Below are 21,007 nucleotides of genomic sequence, written 5' to 3'. Positions count from 1 at the left end.
TAAGTGGTAGACCAACTTACCGACGTTATAGACCTGTTTGACCGTGACAGCAAACGCCATTTTGCTATTATTACAGGAGGTTGCATTAACTTTCGTCAACAATGTAATGTTCGAAGCAAAATGTTTGATGGATTTTAACAGTTTTTGTGATGAGTGAGGTCAATTTTGGCCTAATATAAATAATCTAGGATTATGGAGGAGTCCAACGAGGAGGTCAATGTTATTCCCGGTAAGTCTAGTGCTTTAAAATCGAGCTAGATAAAATGAGTGTCCTATGTGCGAGGTCGTGTAATGGTAGCTTTCCCGGTTTCAGAACTCTACTTTTTGATAGCGAAATTTCTCTCTGGCGGCCCTTTGAAAGAGACTGCAAAGGTAAATTAACTACAAATATTTGTAAATTAAAGTAATATAGCGTTTAAATAACTAACAAGTCTTTTTTGTTTCGCAGACTTTACTTAAAGAGTTGGAGAGCGTAGAGGTGAGTTTAAGCTTTTCCTAGTGCCGGGCATATAGCTTATTGTTGTTTTGGTCGCGAAGGCACGTGGTGGCGGCTGTCAAACTCGCTGAAAGTTTACTGAAAAGTTTTTGTGCAATTTTCTCTGTGGCAGGTGCTGCCTAGACGACTCGACTGGGAGGGCGTCGAGCATCCACAATCGTACGATGAATTGGTAAGTTTACAAGTTTTTAGCGCGAAAACTTCTGTTTATTTACTTTTTCTAAGCAGATTAGCGATTAGAAAACTCTGAATTGCTTAAAATTGCAAATATTTTCTGTTTTTTAATTTACACAGAAATGATCATGAAAATACGGTGGAAAATCGTAAAAAATGTTTTTGCGAAGTTTCTGTTATTATTTTTGAGTATTTTAGCTAATTGCGAAAAATTTGATATATCATTCATTCGATCTCATGATCACGTAAGTAGGGTCGCAGTCGTCCTTGTCTTGCATACTGCATAACTCGTATGAGCTTACGACTGTCTCACTCTAGCAGCCGAACCAACTCGTAGTCGATAGACATTAGGCGATGCTTTGCGAATTATTCCGAACTCTTACAATCGTAGAGGACGCTAAAACGCGCCAAAATTTTAAAATCGTCCATTTTTTTCCTATTTACACTAATAGTAGGTGTATTTTATTAATACATATACCAATTAGACTTTTCTTGTGATATACATTTATTGCTTTGGTAATTATATTATATAATTTAGTTATTTGTGCACATTGATAAAAGATTTTATAGATGATAAAAAAACGTGGAGTTAATATCTGTTGACTTCCAAGCAGGATATATTAATTTAAATAATTGTATTTAACTAACATGATATTGTATTATTTTAATGTTAAAAAAGAGTAACTACTGAGTTTCTTGCCGGTTCTTCTCGGTAGAATCTACTTTTCGAACCGGTGGTAGCTTCATTTAATCGTAAAATGACTCTTCAAAAGTTCTTGTAAAAGCCTACTTGAATAAAGATTATTTGATTTGATTTGTAAAAAATATTCTACTAAAGTTAACAAATAACAATAATCATTATTGAAAGGGTTATTATTGAAAATATATATTATTTATGTAACATGATACGAAAAAAAAATTAATCCCGCTGAGTTTCTTTTGCCGGTTCTTCTCAGGTCTGAGGTGTTCAATTCCGAACCGGTGGTAGATTTTTTGACTATCAATAAGAAAGTGTAATCACTTCTATTTTGAATAAAGATTTTTGACTTTAAAAAAAAGATTACTTTTAGACATATATTGGTGATGAATTAAATTATAATGGTACTAATTAGGTACCCATTGATAGCGTATTTTTTCCCTTTTCTTGTTACATTAAATAAAAACACTAATATTATTTTTTGTCTACAAAACAATAATATATATATATAAAAGTTTTAAACTTTTACATATATATTTACTCGATACTCCAAAAATGCCTTATTGACGTATGTTTTGTGCCAATGTGTTCAACAAAGTTTTCACATAAATGGTTTTTGAGTGGACCTTCTGAAACAAAACTGAGAAAAAAGGTTTCAAGCTGAAAAGAGGAATCTGGAGTCTGCTCTGACATACCCAGCTTCCATTTTTAATCGAAATATGCAATTAATTTTCGTTTCAATATTCACTTTTTTTACAACTATAACCTCAAATAAGTAGTCATAACAGGAGTGACGTCACTGAACGCTATAATAGTATTTTGAAGTACGTTCCGTTTCAAGTTACTTTAATTCGTAATTATTGTTAAAAAACAACATTGTATCAATTATAAATCTTGCGGCGAACCTTTTTTTCTACTTTTTTATCATTTTAATATCAAAATTTTCATTATATTTGTGTTTTCCCTATTAATAATATAAAAAGGGTGTGAGGGACAGATAGATAAGATTTATACTTTTAAATATATTTTCGTATTAATATTTTATATTTTAAATTATAAGGTTATTGGTAAGGGTTATTTTATGTCAAAAAAATCCTTAAATGTTCCCACTATATCGGTATACCACATCCCACGATGTGTACGAGTGTCTCGCCTGGCAGGAGTCGCAGTACTCGGAGGTGTCGTGGCGGCGGCTGGTGTCGGTGTGCGAGCGCGCGCTGCGGCTGGCGCGCGCGGCGCCCGCGCCGCCGCCCGCCGCCGCGCCGCTGGCCGCGCGCCTGTCGCTGCTCAGCGAGGCGCTCGTGCGGCCCAGGCCGCAGTACGCCTCCTACAAGCCCGACCACACGCTCGGTCAGTCACGCGCTACTCTTATTCATTTATATTACTGTGTTTTATATTAACCTGATGATGAGATGGCCCAGTGGTTAGAACGCGTGCATCTTAACTGATGATCGTGAGTTCAAATCCAGGCAAGCACCACTATATATATGTGCTTAATTTGTGTTTATAATTCATCTCATGCTCGGCGGTGAAGGAAAACATCGTGAGGAAACCTGCATGTGTCTAATTTCATCGAAATTCTGCCACATGTGCATTCCACCAACCCGCATTGGAACAGCGTGGTGGAATATGTTCCAAACCCTCTCCTTAAATGTACGAAGAGGCCTTTCTCAGCAGTGGGAAATTTACGGGCTGTTACTTTACTATTAACCTGTGCTTCTTCCATTGGCGATCAATTTTCAATCTGCCGAATACAGCGTATATTTTATATATTATTGTATACATTAGTAGGCGTTTGTAGATAGAGTTTACTGATATATTTCGATATTTCTATGTCGAAATATATTTTAACCAATAAGAAAAATACTCGCGTCTGTTATAGTGCGCAAGCTGCTGTCGCGTGAGCTGGGCGCGGGCGCTAACGGTGCGGGCGGGGCGGGCCTGGCCTCGGGAGCCACCGCGCCGCGCCCCTTCCCCGTGCGCCTCCTGCGCGGGCTCGCCCTCCAGCGGCGGACGCTGGGCCACCTGTCGGCCGTCTACTGCCTCGCCTTCGACCGCACGGGGCGCTATGTACTTACGGGTGCCGATGACTTACTGGTGAAGGTGTGGAGCGCCATCGACGGGCGCCTGGCGGCCACGCTGCGCGGCGCCGGCGCCGAAATCACAGACGTGTGCGCCTCGCACGACGGCACGCTGCTGGCGTGCGGCTCGGTGGAGCGCCTGGTGCGCGTGTGGTGCCTGGCCACGGGCGCGCCGCGGGCCGTGCTGCACGCGCACGCCGGCACCATCACCTCCGTGCAATGGGCGCCGCCCGCACACAACGAGCTGCGCTGGCTGGCCTCCACGAGCACGGACGGCTCGGTGGCCTTCTGGACCTGCTCGCGCGAGGGGCAGTTCCTGTCGCAGCCGGTGCAGTATGTAGAGCGGCTGAGGCCGGGCGCGTGCCACATGATCTGTGCGGCGTGGTCGGCCGGCGGGGCCTTCCTGGCGGCCGGCTCGGCGGACCAGCGCGTGCGCGTGTACGCGCTGGAGGCGGCCGGGCCGCGGCGCGTGCTGGAGACCCCGGCGCACGCGGACGCCGTGGACTCGCTGGCCTGGGCGCACCGCGGCCTGCGCTTCGTGTCCGGCAGCAAGGACGGCACGGCCGCCCTGTGGACGCTGCACGCCACGCAGTGGCGGCACACGCTGCTGCGCGTGCACAACGCGGACGAACAGAAGAAGCTCAAAGTGACCATGGTGTGCTGGGACCGCAGTGACGCGTACGTGATGACGGCCGTGTCGGATAGTTCGGTGCGAGTGTGGTGCGCGCGCACGTGCGTGCAGGTGCGCGTGCTGGCCGGCCACCGCGACGAGGCCTACGTGCTGGAGGCGCATCCGATCCTCCCGGGGGTGCTGCTGTCGGCCGGCCACGACGGGCAGCTGTTCGTGTGGCACGCGGAGCAGGAGGAGCCGCTGGCGCGCTTCCACAACGTGATCCCCGGGCAGGGGGAGGGCGCGCTGTTCGACGCGCGCTGGGCGGCGTGCGGCACGCGCGTGGCCGCCAGCGACTCGCACGGCCACCTGCTGCTGCTCGGGCTGGGCTCCGGCCACACGCGGATGGCGCGCCTGCCCACCGAGCTGTTCTTCCACACGGACTACCGGCCGCTGTCGCGCGACGCGCTCGGCGGCGCGCTGGACGAGCAGACGGACCTGCCGCCGCACCTCATGCCGCCGCCCTTCCTCGTCGACGTCGAGGCGAGTCCCCAGCATACACACATCACATCCGTTTATCTGTGGCTCCGTCGCTTATATTCCTCAATCTAATCGTGCCGCCTCACTAGGGGGCGCCGCATCCGCCGGAGTTCCAACGTCTCGTGCCGGGACGCGAGGCGCTGCCGCTGGAGCAGCTCGTCCCGCGCACGCGGCTGGACGCGATGATCGAGGCGCTGGCCGCCGACCCGCTGACGCCCGGCGTGCAGGCGGAGGCGCCGGCGGGGCACGGCGTGTGGCGCGGGGAGGGGGTGCGGCACACGGCCGGCTCCTGGCAGGGGCTCGACGTGCCGCTGAGCACGCGACCCATCGTGCCCCCCCTGCCGCCCTCGGCGCGAGAGGAGCTCGAGAAGGCGAGGTAAACATACAGAGGAAATCTAGCAGTCGTGTAATAAATGTTACTCGTGAGAACGATCTAACGGGACGGTGCCGCCGGCCGCAGCACGGAGCTGAACGAGTGGGAGATGTCGTGGTACCGGCGCGAGATGCGGCGCCGGCCCGTCATGATCAACACGGCGCCCGGCGAGGGCCCGCGCCGCCGCCCCGGCCGCCGCCCGCGCGCCGCGCCGCGCACGCGCCCGCCGCCGCCGCGCACCGCGCCGGTCAGTGACGCACGCAAAACATATACTATTACAAATTATTGATAATTTGGTTTTGACTTAATTTTCTATTGATCGAATGGATAAGCTCATTCTAAATCTATAAAATTATTCAAAAATTTTTCTGTTTGATAATTTCTTCTCTTTCGGACTTTGGGAATCGGCTTACACGGTATATGCTTTAATGAGTGTCCCTGGTCGCAGACGATACGGCTCGAGGAGGAGGTGGTGGACGCGATCGAGGACAGCGGCAGCGACACGTCGGACGAGTCGGTGCGGCTGTCGGGCTCGCGGTCCTCCCGCTCCTCGCGCTCCTCACGGTCCTCTCGCTCCTCGCGCTCCTCACGGTCCTCTCGCTCGCGACACTCCAGCGCTGACGTCACAGACTCAGATAGGTAGCTATACATTACGATTACCGTATCTCTCTACATTGTATATCACTCCTGCGACTCTCATATAGAAAGAAGGACACTTATATGAGTGCTTTACAGAGTTTAACAAACAGAACAATTCCAATTTTATATATAAAGTTGTGTGGCTTTAATTTTTTGAAAGAAACTCCATACTAATAAAAAAAATTTTAGAAAATATTGATCGTTGAAATGTTCCCCTTGATGTCTGTCACGGGAATATTATAAATACATATTCATTCATATTGCAATAATTTTTTATTTTAATTCGTTTTCAGTTCACACTCAGCAAGCAAGAGCGATAGGTAAGTAACTTTATAATATACAAATCCATACATTATACATGTAAAATTCTCCATATTTACGGGTCCTAGAGGGAACATAGAGGAGGGGCCTCTATAGTTACCCCAAAGTAAACTATATTTTATTAAAAAAAAAACCTTGTCATATAATTGTTTTGTCATCGTTACAAACATGTTGCAGCTCGTCGTCTCAGTACTCCGACTGGCAGGCGGGGCCCGCACTGGCGCCGCCCGCACGATCTCGCCGGCGCCCCGCTCCCACCGCCAGGTACTTTGTTTTGAATGCGAGGCGACATCTCACGAGTAACATTATTTCTAACCATATCTTCTTTCACACAATCCATCCATCGTTTCTTGGGTCCATCCACATACCATATCATGACAGCCGCCTTCCACCTAACTTCTCGGCTATCGGTGTCACTTTCAATCTTCCTCTTTCGTATGGTCAGAGAAAGAAATTTCATTCCTTTATCAAGTCGTAAACTCTTAAGACCTTTTGTAACTAAACCACTAAACTGACATATAAAATTAAACTTACATAGTATGAGAACTCGGTTCAAAATAGTGCAACATCATTGGACTACGTCTGGTTTTGTATTAACGTGAAATCTTTTTAATGGCGTAATTGCTGTCAAAATATGTCTGTCACTGTCATATATTCTCGATCGGTAAGGCAGATTATCGCTCGTACTGTGCACACGAAAATAGATCTTAAGATGACGAACCTTTTTTTACGTCGACTGTACATTAAATCATTCATTGCATTTGCATTTACTTTTCGGTAGTGCTTTGTGCAAGCCCGTCTGGGTAGATACCACCCACTCATCGGTTATTCTACCGCCCAACAACAGTACTCAGTATTGTTGTGTTCCGGTTTGAAGGTGAAGAAGGGAGTGACAAGGGACATGACATCTTAGTTCCCAAGGTCGGTGGCGCAGTGACGATGTAAGGAATAGTTAATATTTCTTACAGCGTCATTGTCTATGGGTGATGGTGACTACTTACCATCAGGTGGTCCATATGCTCGTCCGCCAACCTATTCCATAAAAAAAAATTAAAATAATTATTAATTTTTATTTACTTGCAGATATAGTCCTAGTACAGCAACAGCAAAGCGCAGTACGGCCGGCGCCGGCAGCTCGACGGCAGCGGGCAGCGCGGGCTCGGCGGGGCCCAGCGGCTGCGCCGAGCTCCCCGAGGTGTACCGAGTGGGCGAGTGGCTGACGGCCGTCTCCCCCCGCAAGGCGCCCTACCACCCGCAGATGGGTGACCACTGTTTATACTTTCGCCTGGTGAGCTAATGCAATCCTTTTTAATTAAATTATATAGATTGCTTTGCTAACGGTACTTGCGACTAATGACGTCATATGCCGCTCTATTCTATAAGGTCTTATCTTAAGTGCTTTTGCAATAGATGACACTGAATAAGAACGTAGTAGATGTAGCAAACTCGTAGCAGATGAAGCGTGCTGCTACGCGGCATTTATACAGTTGCTATTTTGATGTATTTTCGTAGCCGCATCGTAGACGTTTATGATTTTGTAGCAGGGTTTTTATCTTCATAATTTTTTTCATTGTGTTATATTTATTCTTCAGGGTCACCAGCGGTATTTCGAAGCGGTCGCCGAGAAGGATCTCTACAAGATACATCCCCGGGACAAACCCTGGGAGGGGATGCAGATATATGTGAGTAATGTAACCGTTTAAATAAGTAGATAATACTAATTTTGTTTACTGTAAATGAAGAATAGTTGTGAAAAATTGGATCAAGAACTTGGATTAAAAGTAAAGCTTCTCTAGCATGAAAGACATGTGGCATTGAAAGGTTACTTTTAAAAAGCGGGGAAGTTTACTAACAGCAATATTTTCCCAATATATTGTTACATAGTATAAAACAAAGACGTTCACCGCTGTCTGTTCCTATGTATGCTTCGATTTTTAAAATTACGCAACGGATTTTGATGCGGTTTTTTTAATAGATAGAGAAGCTTTATACCTCCATAAATCTATAAGTACAATATACGTATAGAAACATTGAACGTTGTAGACGTGCTATGCGGGGCGGGCCCGTAAGTAAGTGGTAATAAGGTCTCCGACTGCGTCAGGACTGCGAGGCGGTGAAGGTGGTGGGCATCAAGTACGTGCTGCGGCCGCCGCGCGTGGTGGCGCTGCGCCTGAGCCGCGAGCGCGACGCGCGCGCCTTCACCGTGCGCTACCACGACATGCCCGACGTCATCGACTTCCTCGTGCTGCGCCACCACTACGACGCCGCCGTGGCGCGCCGCTGGGGCGCCGGCGACAGGTACCACCCACGCCTCCCTCCTCCTTGCTCGACGACTTGACGGTGACCGAGGATCCCGAATTGTATGTATCTCTTGGTGGTAGGGCTTTGTGCAAGCCCGTCTGCGTAGGTACCACCCACTCGTCAGTTACTCTACCGCCAAATAACAGTACTCGGTATTGTTGTGTTCCGGTTTGAAGGCTGAGTCAGTGTAACTACAGGCACAAGGGACATAGCATCTTAGTTCCCAAGGTTGGTGGCGCAGTGACGATGTAAGGAATAGTTAATATTTCTTACAGCGTCATTGTGTATGGGTGATGGTGACCACTTACCATCAGGTAGCCTATATGCTCGTCCACCAAGATATACTTTAAAAAAAAATTGTGATATATTTCACAACTACATATAAAGGCGGCCCTCGTACTTGTAGCGTGCGACGGTCTCGAAATACGCGACGCAAATCGAAACGACGTAAGTCGAGACGTATTAGATATCTTCTTGTTTTTTCTTGCTACAACATTGACCTCGCGACATGTGATTTCTCCTGTGCCAGAAATCACTGTCGACGTATGCTTGAGGAATAGTGTCAAAATATTGTTCGATGTAACTTGAAACGACGTAAGTCGACGACTAACTGTATAAAATTATAATCAAAATATACTTTATTCAAGTAGGCTTTTACAAGAACTTTTGAATCGTCATTTTACTACTTTATTAAGTGAAGCTACCACAGGTTCGATAAGTAGATTCTACCGAGTAGAACCGGCAAGAAACTCAGTAGTTACTCTTTTTCAACAACAAAATTCTCGCAAGTCTACTCTCTCACTCTCACAAATCATATCACAAGACAAAGGAGACACATTCATGACCAGTAAATTGTTTAAAGGTTCCGCTGCATGATCGATGATTCGTGGTGGACGGGGCAGGTCCTGGAGCGCTCGTCGGGCTCCGCTGCCGCCTCAAACTGCAGCGACGCGGAGGCCTGGGCCAATGAGGCCGCTTGTAAGTTACATGTTCACATATTTAACTAGAAATTATGATGAAAGTATTGAATTACAATCGCTATCATTGGTGTGTAATATATAAACACTAGTAATTAAACTCCAAAGATGTTTATCAATGTGTGAGTATTCAATTGTCTGTTTATGTGTTGACGCCATACTATGGCGGCTCATGCTTTAGGTTACGTGATAATACACTTTGACTCAAAATGGAAATACTTAAGTATATTTCTACATATATTTAAATGTTTATAAAATTTTTGATAACCGAAGGAAAGGAAAATAGGCTACAATATGTGTTGTGTTCGCGCACAATTTTTTCGCTTTTCTATTCTCATATGAAGCAATAGAAATATGTTATAATACACGTTATTGCTCTTCGTTTCCAGCCCATTTCCTGTCGTTGCGAGTGAGGTGGGACAACGGCGAGGTCGAGCGCCTCTCGCCCTGGGACCTCGAGCCGATCGACCCGGAAAGGTAACAACAACAAACAACAACAGCCCGTAAATTTCCCGCTGCTGGGCTAAAGTTGAGGAGGGCTCCCTCTAGGGAGAAGGTTTGAAACATATTCCACCACGCTGTTCCAATGCGCGTTGTTCGAATACACATGTGGCAGAATTTCTATGAAATTAGACACATGCAGGTTTCCTCACGATGTTATCCTTCACCGCCGAGCACGAGATGAATTATAAACACAAATTAAGCACGTGAATATTCAGTGGTGTTTGGTAGGTTTGAACCCGCAATCATCGGTTTAGATACGTGTTCTAACCACTGGGCCATCTCGCTTCTTAAGGAAAGGTACCCTTCACTAGTTTAGTACGACACAACTTGATGTAACATCGGCAAAATTCGTAAAACCAATGACACCCGAATTGAGTACGCCATCCCAAATTATTAATATTTATTTCTCATGCGAATATGATCTTTACGCAAACGTAATAATTTGTAATATCATATGACCTAATATATTAGTTAATTTGACGCATTGATTTGCATGCACTCGCTGTCTCGAAATCAAAAAATCAAAATCAAAATAAACTTTATTCAAGTAGACTTTTACAAGCACTTTTGAAGCGTCATTTTACAATTAAGTGAAGCTACCACCGGTTCGGAAAGTAGATTCTACCGAGAAGAACCGGCAAGAAACTCAGTAGTTACTCTTTTTTAACATTTAAAAAATACAACGTCATGTTAATTAAATAAAATTATTTAAATGAATGAATGAATGAATGAAATGAATTAACGAACGACGAATAGCGTCGAATGGCGCGATAGGGAGCCGTTTCTATCAGTAGTGGGAATAGGCATGAATCGGTTTTATTGCATTTGCCGATACTACATCTAAGTTGTGTCGTACTATATTCGACTAATTATCGCTTAATTTTGTCTATATGACGTGTGTGACTGTAAGTAGTATCAAGTGGCAGTGATGGGTGGTGTGTGGCAGGCTGCCGTCGGAGCCGGGCGGCGCGGTGCCGGTGCTGGCGCACGAGCTGCACGCCGTGCTGGCGCGCGCGCACGAGTGGCCGCAGCGCGCCTGCCCGCGCATCGCGCACCACATCTCGCAGGTCGCCAGTGGTACCACCACGACCACCACACAACATAACGATAAATACTATACTGAGTGTAAAAGACTACTGTAAAAGAAGTATAGTTTTGGATTGCATCAAGATCTTGGTATAAAAAGCATAAGCTTCTAATCTTCTCTAAGTGAGAGTCTTTCACAGGCATGGGTCATTTATAAGATTAAAAAAGTTGAGAATTTTGCCATATCATGTAACTATTTAATTAAAAATATCGACAATCTACTATCTATATAATAGGCGTAAACGTACATAGCTAGGTATGTACGTTTTTCAAACCGATACAGGATTTTAAAAAAAAGCTACCCGACCGCGTCTGTCTGTATGCATGTTCGTGATAACTTCTAAAACTTTTGAACAGATTTTCATTCGGTTTTCACTAATAGACAGTGCTATTCACAAAGAGGGTTTGAGTGTATAATTTGTTCGACAAAAAAGCATAAAAAAAAAATTAAAAATTAAAAAAAAGAAAACTTATTTAGACCCTTGCGAAGCTGAGACGAGCCGCTAGTTTATTCCTGAAAAGTATTCGGGATTTACTTCTGAGGGGTAAAGTTACAATGTGTCTTGTATTGTGTATCGTAGATTTACTGTATGGTGACCGTTACCGTCGCAGGTGATGTCGCTGTCGGTGGCGGAGCCGTTCGTAGCGCCGGTGGATCTGCAGCTTTACCCGAGCTACGCGCTGGTCGTGCCCTATCCCGTCGACCTCGCCACCATTCGCGCTCGCTTCGAAAATCTGGTTAGTCGTCATCTGATAGCTTGATTTAAATATAATTTATTGTTGTTTTTTATGTTGTAGGTTGGCGGACGAGCATATGGGCCACCAGATGGTAAGTGGTCACCATCACCCATAGACAATGACGCTGTAAGAAATATTAACTATTCCTTACATCGTCAATGCGCCACCAACCTTGGGAACTAAGATGTTATGTCCCTTGTGCCTGTAGTTACACTGGCTCGCTCACCCTTCAAACCGGAACACAACAATACTGAGTACTGTTGTTTAGCGGTATAATAACTGATGTGTGGGTGGTACCTACCCAGACGGACTTGCACAAAGCCCTACCACCAAGTAAATATGATATGTGTCGTTATTTTTTTATCCTAAATATATACTTATAATTTATAATTATATTTAACTACTAACTTGTAATTGAAGTTATAAAAAGTAGTAAAGTAACTGCTGAGTTTCTTATCGGTTCTTCTCCGTAGATACTACGAAACTACGTCCCATACCGTTGGTAGTTAAGAATAACTTTGTAAAATGTCCATTCAAAAATGCTTTTTTAAAAGCCGACTTGACTAAAATATATTTTGAATTTTGATTAGATTATTCTCAGTAACACTCTTTCGTGCGCACTTATACTCTTTGGTCTTGTGTCTGAGTTTTCTTCGCGAGTATCTCTAGTAGTCTAGTAGTCTCCTAGACGTTGAGAGTGCTCGCGATGGTGTCAGTGACCATGTATGTGACGGTGTATAACCGGCTGTGGCTGTGGTGCAGTTCTACCGGCGGCCGGCGGCGGCGCAGTTCGACGCGCGCTGGCTGGCGTCGAACGCGGAGCGCTTCAACGAGCCGCACTCGCCCATCGTGCGCCAGGCGAGGCTCGTCACCGACCTGCTGCTGCACATCATCAGGTACCGACCTCTTGTGGTTAACTCCTAGACTACTCCACGGAATTCAGATTAGATAGATAGATTATAGACAGGGGGATTCAAGAGGCAAGCTACGGTGGGTAATTTATTAAAGTTTTTGTGTAAATAAGTTGAGATAGAAAGAAAATTATAATGTATACATATAATAAAATTGGAGTGCCTGATTGTAACATTAAGATAGCTTTTTTACTCAATGCATATGTATGTATACACGGTACATATACCGAAATAACATTTTTCACAATTTTTGTCTCTTTGCTCCGGCTAATGGAACGGCTAGACTGATTTTGACGGGACTTTCACTGGCAGATAACTGATATAATAAGGAGTAACTTAGGCTAATTTTTTTTTGTTAACTTCAAACGTGTACCAGGTTGCCGGTACAGTTATTAAAAAATAAAATAAAATAAAAACTGATGTCCAGCCGTGCAAAGCTGCTAGTGATCATAATATATCAAGAACTTAATATATCTCTACCATACTAATGAATCATATTCAGTATTTATTATAAGAGTCAGTATGATATTTTATCAGCAATTTAATCATATAGTTTGTAATTATCACTTCAGCAACTGGGAGACGGTGGATGTGGTGGCGCAGTACCACGCGCTGGCCGCCTCCTATCACTCCTCGGACGATGAAGTCGTCAACAAAGTAAGAGATTTTGTTCGCTTATTAATCTAAACATTATAATCGTCATTATCATTATTCATACATCCACTTGATACATATCCATAACTCTACGATATAATATGGTCAATGGTCAGTGGTCAGTGGTCAGTGCAGAATTTGCTGTTGTTAGTGTATATATAATATTGATATCATGAATGACATTCGTAGATAATGTCGAAATATCGAGCTCCAACGAATAAAAATAAAAAAAACATGTTAAATATTCCGTTATTAATAACTGTAATAATAAAAAAACCATGTTAATTTAAAATCTTATATAAATATTGTACATTGTCAGAAGCAGCGGCGCACGCGGGCGTCGCGCGCGGGCGGCGCGGGGGGCGCGGGGGGCGAGGGCGGCGAAGGCGGCGACTGGCGCGCGGCGTGCGCGGCGCTGCTGCGCGAGCTGTGCGCGTCGGCGGACGCCGAGCCCTTCCGGGAGCCCGTGTCGGCGGCGCAGGTCCCCGGTAACTGACCCTCGACGCCCTATAGTCGATTCCACTGACAGGAGTCAAATTGATAGACATTTAAACACTTGTAGTTAATCTGTGGCATTCATGGCGTTTGGAATGTTGATTATGTAATTATAGGACTTTTGGAATTAAGCTTCGTATATCTTCGGAATTTGGAATCCATATTGCTATATATTACATAAGTTCCGTTCGCCTCTGTCTGTTTGTATGTTCGCGATAAACTCCAAAACTACGTTGTATAGTTTTAAAAGAACGACAATTCTTAAACATGTCGGAAAAAGCAACAAAAAATAATATAAAAACATAATGTTGTCTTAAATTTTCGCGATTATTACACATTTAAATAAAACTAGTTATAACGGATTTTAATCGCGTACATATTAATTATTTTTGGCATCCCGGCGTTTCGAGCACTTTACAGCATTCGTGGTCACAGGTAGACTAAGGTGGCATTTGTCTATTTGAAGAACAAAGAAATATTATTTGCAACTACCGCCAGAGAAAAATCGTTGGCGGTAGTTGGACGCGTAGTAATAGTAGTACGTTTTAATCGCGCACGTAGTTGTGCGCGATTAAAATCCGTTATAACTAGTTTTATTTAAAAATATAAAAACAAAAAATTATGGTCACCTGTATGAAGCCGGGACGGGCCGCTATTTAAATATAAATTGTCGTAAAATACTAACTTCTCTACACTAAACCTCTTACAAGGGTGATTTGAGTATTCCACTTGAGAACCGAGGTAGGGTTAGCAAAACAATACATGTGCGCAGACTACTTCGCGGTGGTGTCGCGGCCCATGGACCTGGGCACGGTGCGGCGGCGCCTGGCGTGCGGGCGCTACGCGCGCGCCGCGCAGCTGGCGGCCGACGTGCGCCTCGTGTTCGCCAACAGCCGCCTCTACAACACCAACAAGCGCAGCCGGGTGAGGCGCCATGTCGAACTATACAATACTAATGTGGTTTAGCTGTTAGAAAAGTGTACTGAGTTTGCTGACAATTTTTCTCTATCGTCTGTAAAATTTTATTTATTTTTATGGTATAGATTGGCGGACAAGCATATGGGCCACCTGATGGTATGTGGTCACCATCACCCATAGACAATGACGATGTAAGAAATATTAACTATTCCTTACATCGTCAATACGCCACCAACCTTGGGAACTAAGGTGTTATGTCCCTCGTGCCTCTAGTTACACTGGCTCACTCACCCTTCAAGCGGAACACAACAATACTGAGTGCTGATATTTGGCGGTAGAATAACTGATTAGAGGGTGGTACCTACCCAGACGGGCTTGCACAAAGCCCTACCACCAAGTAAAAATCTATATTGCGAACCGTAATTTTATAGAATCATGTGTAACTTACAATACAAACACTATAACATATGTTTACTCCAACTTATATAAAGTATGTTTTATGTTCACTTAATTTGAGAGTACTTAATGATGCTTTTAAGAAAAAAAATGGGAGCTTTGGAGGCGGAGTAAGAATAACTTACTAAAAACTTAAAACACAATTAATTCAATAAATTTGTATTAATCTAAATATTAGTAGTAGTTAGTAGGGCACAATATTAGCAAATCGCATGGCATACGGAATAAGGTTTGCTTATCTTTATTCCTTCTGCGATTGAAATGGACTACGGGTTTGACAGATATTTAATATTAAAAAGGTAGGTTAACTATCTATACCTAACTATTGTATCTCATCAGATATACTCGATGACTGTCCGTCTGTCGTCGCTGTTCGAGGCGCTGTGGGCGCGCTTGCCGGTCGAATTGCACAGCACGCGCACGCGCAGAGCACGCCGCGCGCACGCCCGCTCGCACGCACGCACGCACCCGCGCCCGCGCCCGCACGCACGCGCACGGACGCGACAAGCCGCCGTCGAGGCGCAAGGTGAGCACGTCATAACAGATAACAACATGCTTTAAACAGAATCATTTGAAGAGTATCTATCGTAGGTTTATTAAACAAGGTATGAATAAATAACTTAATCTATACTAATAAAATAAATGTGGAAGTAACCCTGTCTGTCGCTCTTTTACTGCCATGAAATTTGTTATGAAGGAAACTTGAATATGAGGAAGGACATCGGCTTTTTTTGCCTAACATGTGACGCCGACCTCTAATACGCTTGTGAAGCCACGGGCAGGAACTAGTACCAATTACAAAAAAAATGAATAAATTGATAGTATAATGGGTATGTGTGTTGTCATTGAGTATCGCTTTCCGTGTCGGCAGCGAGCGCGCCGGCGGAGCGCGCGTCGTCGGCGAGCTCCGCGCACGCGCACGACTCGTGGGACAGCGACGCGCCGCTCACGTCGCACAGGAAAGGTAGCCTGCCGATATTCCCTTTTATTGCCTCAATAGCTGAATGACTGGGATGGCCCAGTCGCGATTTAACCGATGTTTGCGAGTTCTAACCCAGGCAGGCACCACTGAATATTCATGTGCTTAATTTGCGTTTATAATTCATCTCGTGCTCGGCGGCGAAGGAAAACATCGTGAAGAAGCCTGCTTGTGTCTAATTTCATGAAAATTTTGCCATGTGTATTCGACCAATCCCGATTGGCAAAGTGTGTTGGAAAAAGACCTTAGCCCAGTATTGGGAAATTTGCAGGCTGTTGTTGTTTGTTGTTTTAGCTGGACAGCTGGTGGCCTTTGCTAATTTATGTATAGATTCTTATTAGAGTATATTATGATTTAGAGATTATTTATTTCCCATTAAGAACAAAGTTCACTTACATAGGAAACTTAAACTAGTAACATAATAATAAACATATATATATTTAATGGTGATCTTATTTATACAAACATTCAAACATAATTATAAAGTTTGACAGTATATTTTTAATTTAGTTTTAAATTTCAAAAAAGATTTTTCGTTAAATATTTCTTTCGGTAGATTATTGTACATTAGCGCTCCTTCAAATTGTATAGTTTTGTTACCATAATGTTTAGTTCTAGACTTAGGTATTTGTAATTTATGTATATTAGAGGTGGGGATGATTATATCCGATAGAAACCCGGATCATACCTGCGTGTTACATTATTTATATATCACAGGCAAAGGCGTCGGTAAGAAGAGCAAGAGCGCAGCGTCCGCTTCCTCCAGTAGTCGAGCCCCTCCAGGTAAATTAATATTGTATACGACATTATTCTGCGCTCGGTACGGGTAAGCAATGGGAATGACGAATCATCGAGTCTGTACCGTCAACACGATAATGTACTGGTAAGTGATGGGATTGGGTGAAAATAAGTAGAAATCAAATTGGTATACTGAGATTTATTTGGTAATCCAGTCAGCACTCTGCATAGTGAATATAATGAATATAATACGACCAAACAGAAAAGACAATAAGCGGCATAGACAGTGGCTCCAACTAGTGAGCTACGCAGACAACTACGACGACTTATATTGTTTGGTTTATACTAGTTCTAACAGTAAGTGCTCCTTTAGCGGTCCAAAAAGCATTAACCGTAATGGCCCACAGTGATTTTCAAGCCGGATGGTCATCTTACCTTGATCGTGGTCTAAGTTGGTGAATCCTGCTCGAAGGACCAAACTTTCAACTCATAACCTACTTCATAGAAAGTACTAAATGGATCAGAATAGAACATCCCATATTATACATTGCAACTAACCAATCGATAGCGTGATTCAGAAAATCTATTTCCCATACAAATAACTTTAAGTCCCCCTTTAGTGGACAAAAAACCACTAACCGTAATGGCCTACAGTGATTTTTGAGGCGTATGATCTGTTATCGCGAATCCTGCTCGAAGGACCAAACTTTCAACTTAAAACCTACTTCATGGAAAATACTCTATGGATAATAATAAATAATAATAAAAATGCTATATTGTTAACCATTTCTTACATCTTACAATAGTGCAGCCCTGACTTCTGAACTAGTGTTAACCGTGTGTCAGAAGTCAGTTCCTTCCCAACGTTATTACAATTCTAAAGGGTATTACAATAAGTTCTTAAGACTAATTACTATTATTTTAATTAATAAATCTAAAACCCAGACCGTGTGTGTGTGTGGGAGTGTGTGTGTGTGTGTATGTGCATGTATGTGTGATGAAGATGTGTAGATGAAGTGTATGCGTCTATCTTAAATTGTTATTTATCAATATACCTTCCATAAGAATAACACATCTTTTATACATTGCGCCGAACCAAACGTTAGCGTGATTCAGAAAATATAATTAGATAACGTTAATTAGTTATATAAAGGTGTAATGTTATTTTTGTTATAGTTGATCCAACAGTGTTTATTGTAAAGGTGTTATTATAAATGCAGAGAGCCTGCCCGCGACGAGTAACGGCGTGGCGTCAGAGGCGGAGGCGGAAGCGGAAGCGGACGCAGGCGAGCGGTCAGCGGACGACAGCAGCGACCGCTCACGGATAGAGGTGACTACTGAAAAGTATTAAATTAAAATAAAATATGAGACAACATCACAAACACTACTCTGATCCCAATGTAAGTAGCTAACGCACTTGTGTTGTGGAAAATCAGAAGTAACGATACCACAAACACCCAGACCCAAACAATATAGAAAACTAATGGTAATCTACATCGACTCGGCCGGGAATCGAACTCGGGACCTCGGAGCGGCGTACCCATGAAAAATGTACACACCACTCAACCACGGAGGTCGTCAAAAGGAGTATATAATCAAAACTCTAAATATACGTTATTTAATGAATGACATTAAACTGTTTTGTGTTCGCTCTTCTAACTCTACAGAGGGCGTATAGTGTGTGAGTGAGATGACACGAGTACAAAAGCCACTTTTAAAATTCTGTGCTTGTGTTTATATTGAGTCTAAAGTGTGTTAATTGTTATGATTAATTGATTATTAAATGTGTTTTGTTAATTAATTATTATTATATGAGTCGAGATGGCCCAGTGGTTAGAACGCGTGCATCTTAACCGATGATTGCGGGTTCAAACCCAGGCAAGCACCGCTGATTCATGTGCTTAATTTGTCTTTATAATTCATCTCGTGCTCAGCGGTGAAGGAAAACATCGTCAGGAAAACTGCATGTGACAAATTTCATAGAAGTTCTGCCACATGTGTATTCCACCAACCCGCATTTGAACAGCGTGGTGGAATATGTTCCAAACCTTCTCCTCAAAGGGAGAGGAGGCCTTTAGCCCAGCAGTGGGAATTTATAGGCTGTTGTTGTGAGATGACACGAGTACAAAAGCCACTTCTAAAATTCTGTACTTGTGTGTATATTGATTCTAAAGTAATAATTGTTATGATTAATTGATTATTAAATGTTTTCAGGTCGTTGAAGAGGAACTGGCGGAAGATGAGGTGGAGTTGGAGTACGAACCCCCACCCTCGAGCACGAGGCACCACCCGCAGGTATGTGTGGTAGAGATGTACAAGATGGAGTTCCGACGAAGCCTGTTTTGTATATCTATAATTATAAATGTTTAAGGAACGGTACAGTCAGCACAAAACGTAAACAAGTGTTGAATTGAATTTCTTGTGTAATAAAATCAAATGTGGTGCTGTAGCAGCGGCGGCGGGCGCGCGCGGGCGGCGCGTCGGGCGCGGAGCTGCGCAAGCGCAGGCGGGCGCGCAGTTCCGGCAGCAGTGCTGCCTCGCGCAAACACAAACGGTACGTTACCTCTACCAACTCCCCTCCGCTTATGTTCTGAAAGAGAATGTCATAACATATGTATTTGTGATGTATTCTTGTATACTTAGGAATTTGACTTATTGAAGAATTTTCATTTATTCATTGAATTATGTATTAATCGTATGTATGTATGTATGTTATGTAGATATGTTATGTTTGTGTATATATGATTTACCTAAAAGGTGTACACCGCCGAACCCCTTCCTTAGAGTATTCAATGTCCTCTATCCAAAGGTTGTCTGAAAGAGATCGCTCTTTTAGCGATAAGACCGCCTTTTGTACCGTGTTTGATATTTTGTTGTATTGTTTCTTGTATTTTTTTCTGTTTCGGTGTACAATAAAGTATATTTATCTTATCTATCTTATTGCCACAGTCTTCAGAGTCAATGACCCGATGGTGGAATATTCTGATCTTCCTTCACCATTCTGCTCCAATATATGTTGAAATTTATACAATGAAATGAATAGACATACATATGAATACATCATTATGATTCTGAATTCCAGGGTACGAGAACGCTTCTCGGAGGGCAGCTGGTCCTCGTCGTCGTCGGGTTCCGGCTCGGGCTCCGGCTCCGGCTCGGGCTCCGGCTGGCGCTCGGGCTCCGGGCGGCGGCGCTACGAGTCGGACCGCTCCTACCGGCCCGCCGCCTACTCGACGGACGACGACGCGCCGCTGCTTCTCTACCGGTAACTTATTCTGCTGTCTGTACTGGTGGAACTGCGGACGTGTTGCAGTATTAGTGAGTGTGGTCAGTAAAAAATATCTGGTGAAGCAAATCAGTTCACCTTAGTGTGAGTGGGGGGGGGGGGAGTAAGTTTGTTTTGTACTCCTTTTTTTATTTCTGTGATAAAAGGTCATTGTGTAGTCAATGCGTGCAAGTATATCTAAGAACAAATGATCTTCGTTTCGTATTAAATATATTGGTCACGGTGACGTTACTCAATAATATATTTCTCTCTTCGCAGACAACGTCAGACGGAGGAGGTACAAGCGGGGCCCTCACGAGCCACATACAACTCGCATCGGAGGGTACGTTCACGCTTATGACGTTGAGGGAACCGGGAGGTCTTGGGTTTTGTATTTAATCTTAGTTTAATATGAGCTTTTGATTCGAGTTGGCTAAAGTGTGAGAGTTGAATTTAACACATGCGTGCACGACGTCCGCAGAGCGCCGGCGTGTCGCTGCGCCGCCGCGGCAGCCCGCGCCGCTACAACGAGGATAGCGAGGACGACTCCGTGGCCGCCATTAGCAAGCGCCTGCCGCACCACCACCGCCACCACCTGCAGCAGCAGCGCGCGCTCGCCCGCCGCCGCCACCACGCGCAGGTATCGCGCCGCACCACACCTCGCCCCCCCACCCGCGCCAGCTCGCCTGCACCACGATTCTAATGCGTCTCGTCCGCAGGGGCCGGCGACGGGCGCGGCGGGCGCGGCCGCCAGCGACCACAACTACTTCAACGGGCACGCGCAGCACAACGGTACCCACCACCACCACCTTAGAGCCAGATTGTGACGCCGGTCGGCCGGCTAGCTCGAAAGCTACTGAACGAATTTTTAGATAACGAGACCGCTAAATTTGTTCATCGCTCGGGTAAGGGACTCACCTGTGATGGTAAAGGCGGGCGCCGGAGGTCGGGGCGCCCCGTCGGCCGCCGCCGCCACGCTGAGCCGTCACTGTACCAGTGTCCGCGTGTCCGCAGGCGCGGCGGGCGCGGGCGCGGCGGGCGCGGGCGGCGTGTC

The 21,007-nt window shown here is 44.7% G+C and overlaps 1 protein-coding gene across 1 annotated transcript; it reads left to right on the top strand.

Moving 5' to 3' along the window:
* The first annotated feature begins 64 nt into the window (after positions 1–64).
* On the top strand, positions 65–20,919 carry LOC124541650 (bromodomain and WD repeat-containing protein 1). Its single transcript, XM_047119577.1, has 32 exons — positions 65–229; positions 314–372; positions 449–478; positions 609–668; positions 2,528–2,717; positions 3,250–4,601; positions 4,688–4,974; positions 5,059–5,218; positions 5,420–5,610; positions 5,904–5,930; positions 6,109–6,195; positions 7,015–7,219; positions 7,524–7,613; positions 8,033–8,229; positions 9,095–9,210; positions 9,599–9,686; positions 10,660–10,780; positions 11,412–11,537; positions 12,300–12,433; positions 13,021–13,105; positions 13,479–13,590; positions 14,370–14,521; positions 15,311–15,497; positions 15,843–15,935; positions 16,668–16,733; positions 17,909–18,018; positions 18,903–18,983; positions 19,139–19,242; positions 19,771–19,953; positions 20,233–20,296; positions 20,435–20,593; positions 20,673–20,919. Exons 1-32 carry the CDS (start codon positions 193–195, stop codon positions 20,778–20,780), a joined length of 5,061 nt encoding a protein of 1,686 aa, XP_046975533.1. The 5' UTR covers positions 65–192; the 3' UTR covers positions 20,781–20,919.
* Positions 20,920–21,007: the final 88 nt, after the last annotated feature.

Source organism: Vanessa cardui, chromosome 28 (assembly GCF_905220365.1).
Source record: "Vanessa cardui chromosome 28, ilVanCard2.1, whole genome shotgun sequence".
NCBI lineage: Eukaryota > Metazoa > Arthropoda > Insecta > Lepidoptera > Nymphalidae > Vanessa > Vanessa cardui.
This window is presented reverse-complemented; position numbering and strand designations above follow the sequence as displayed.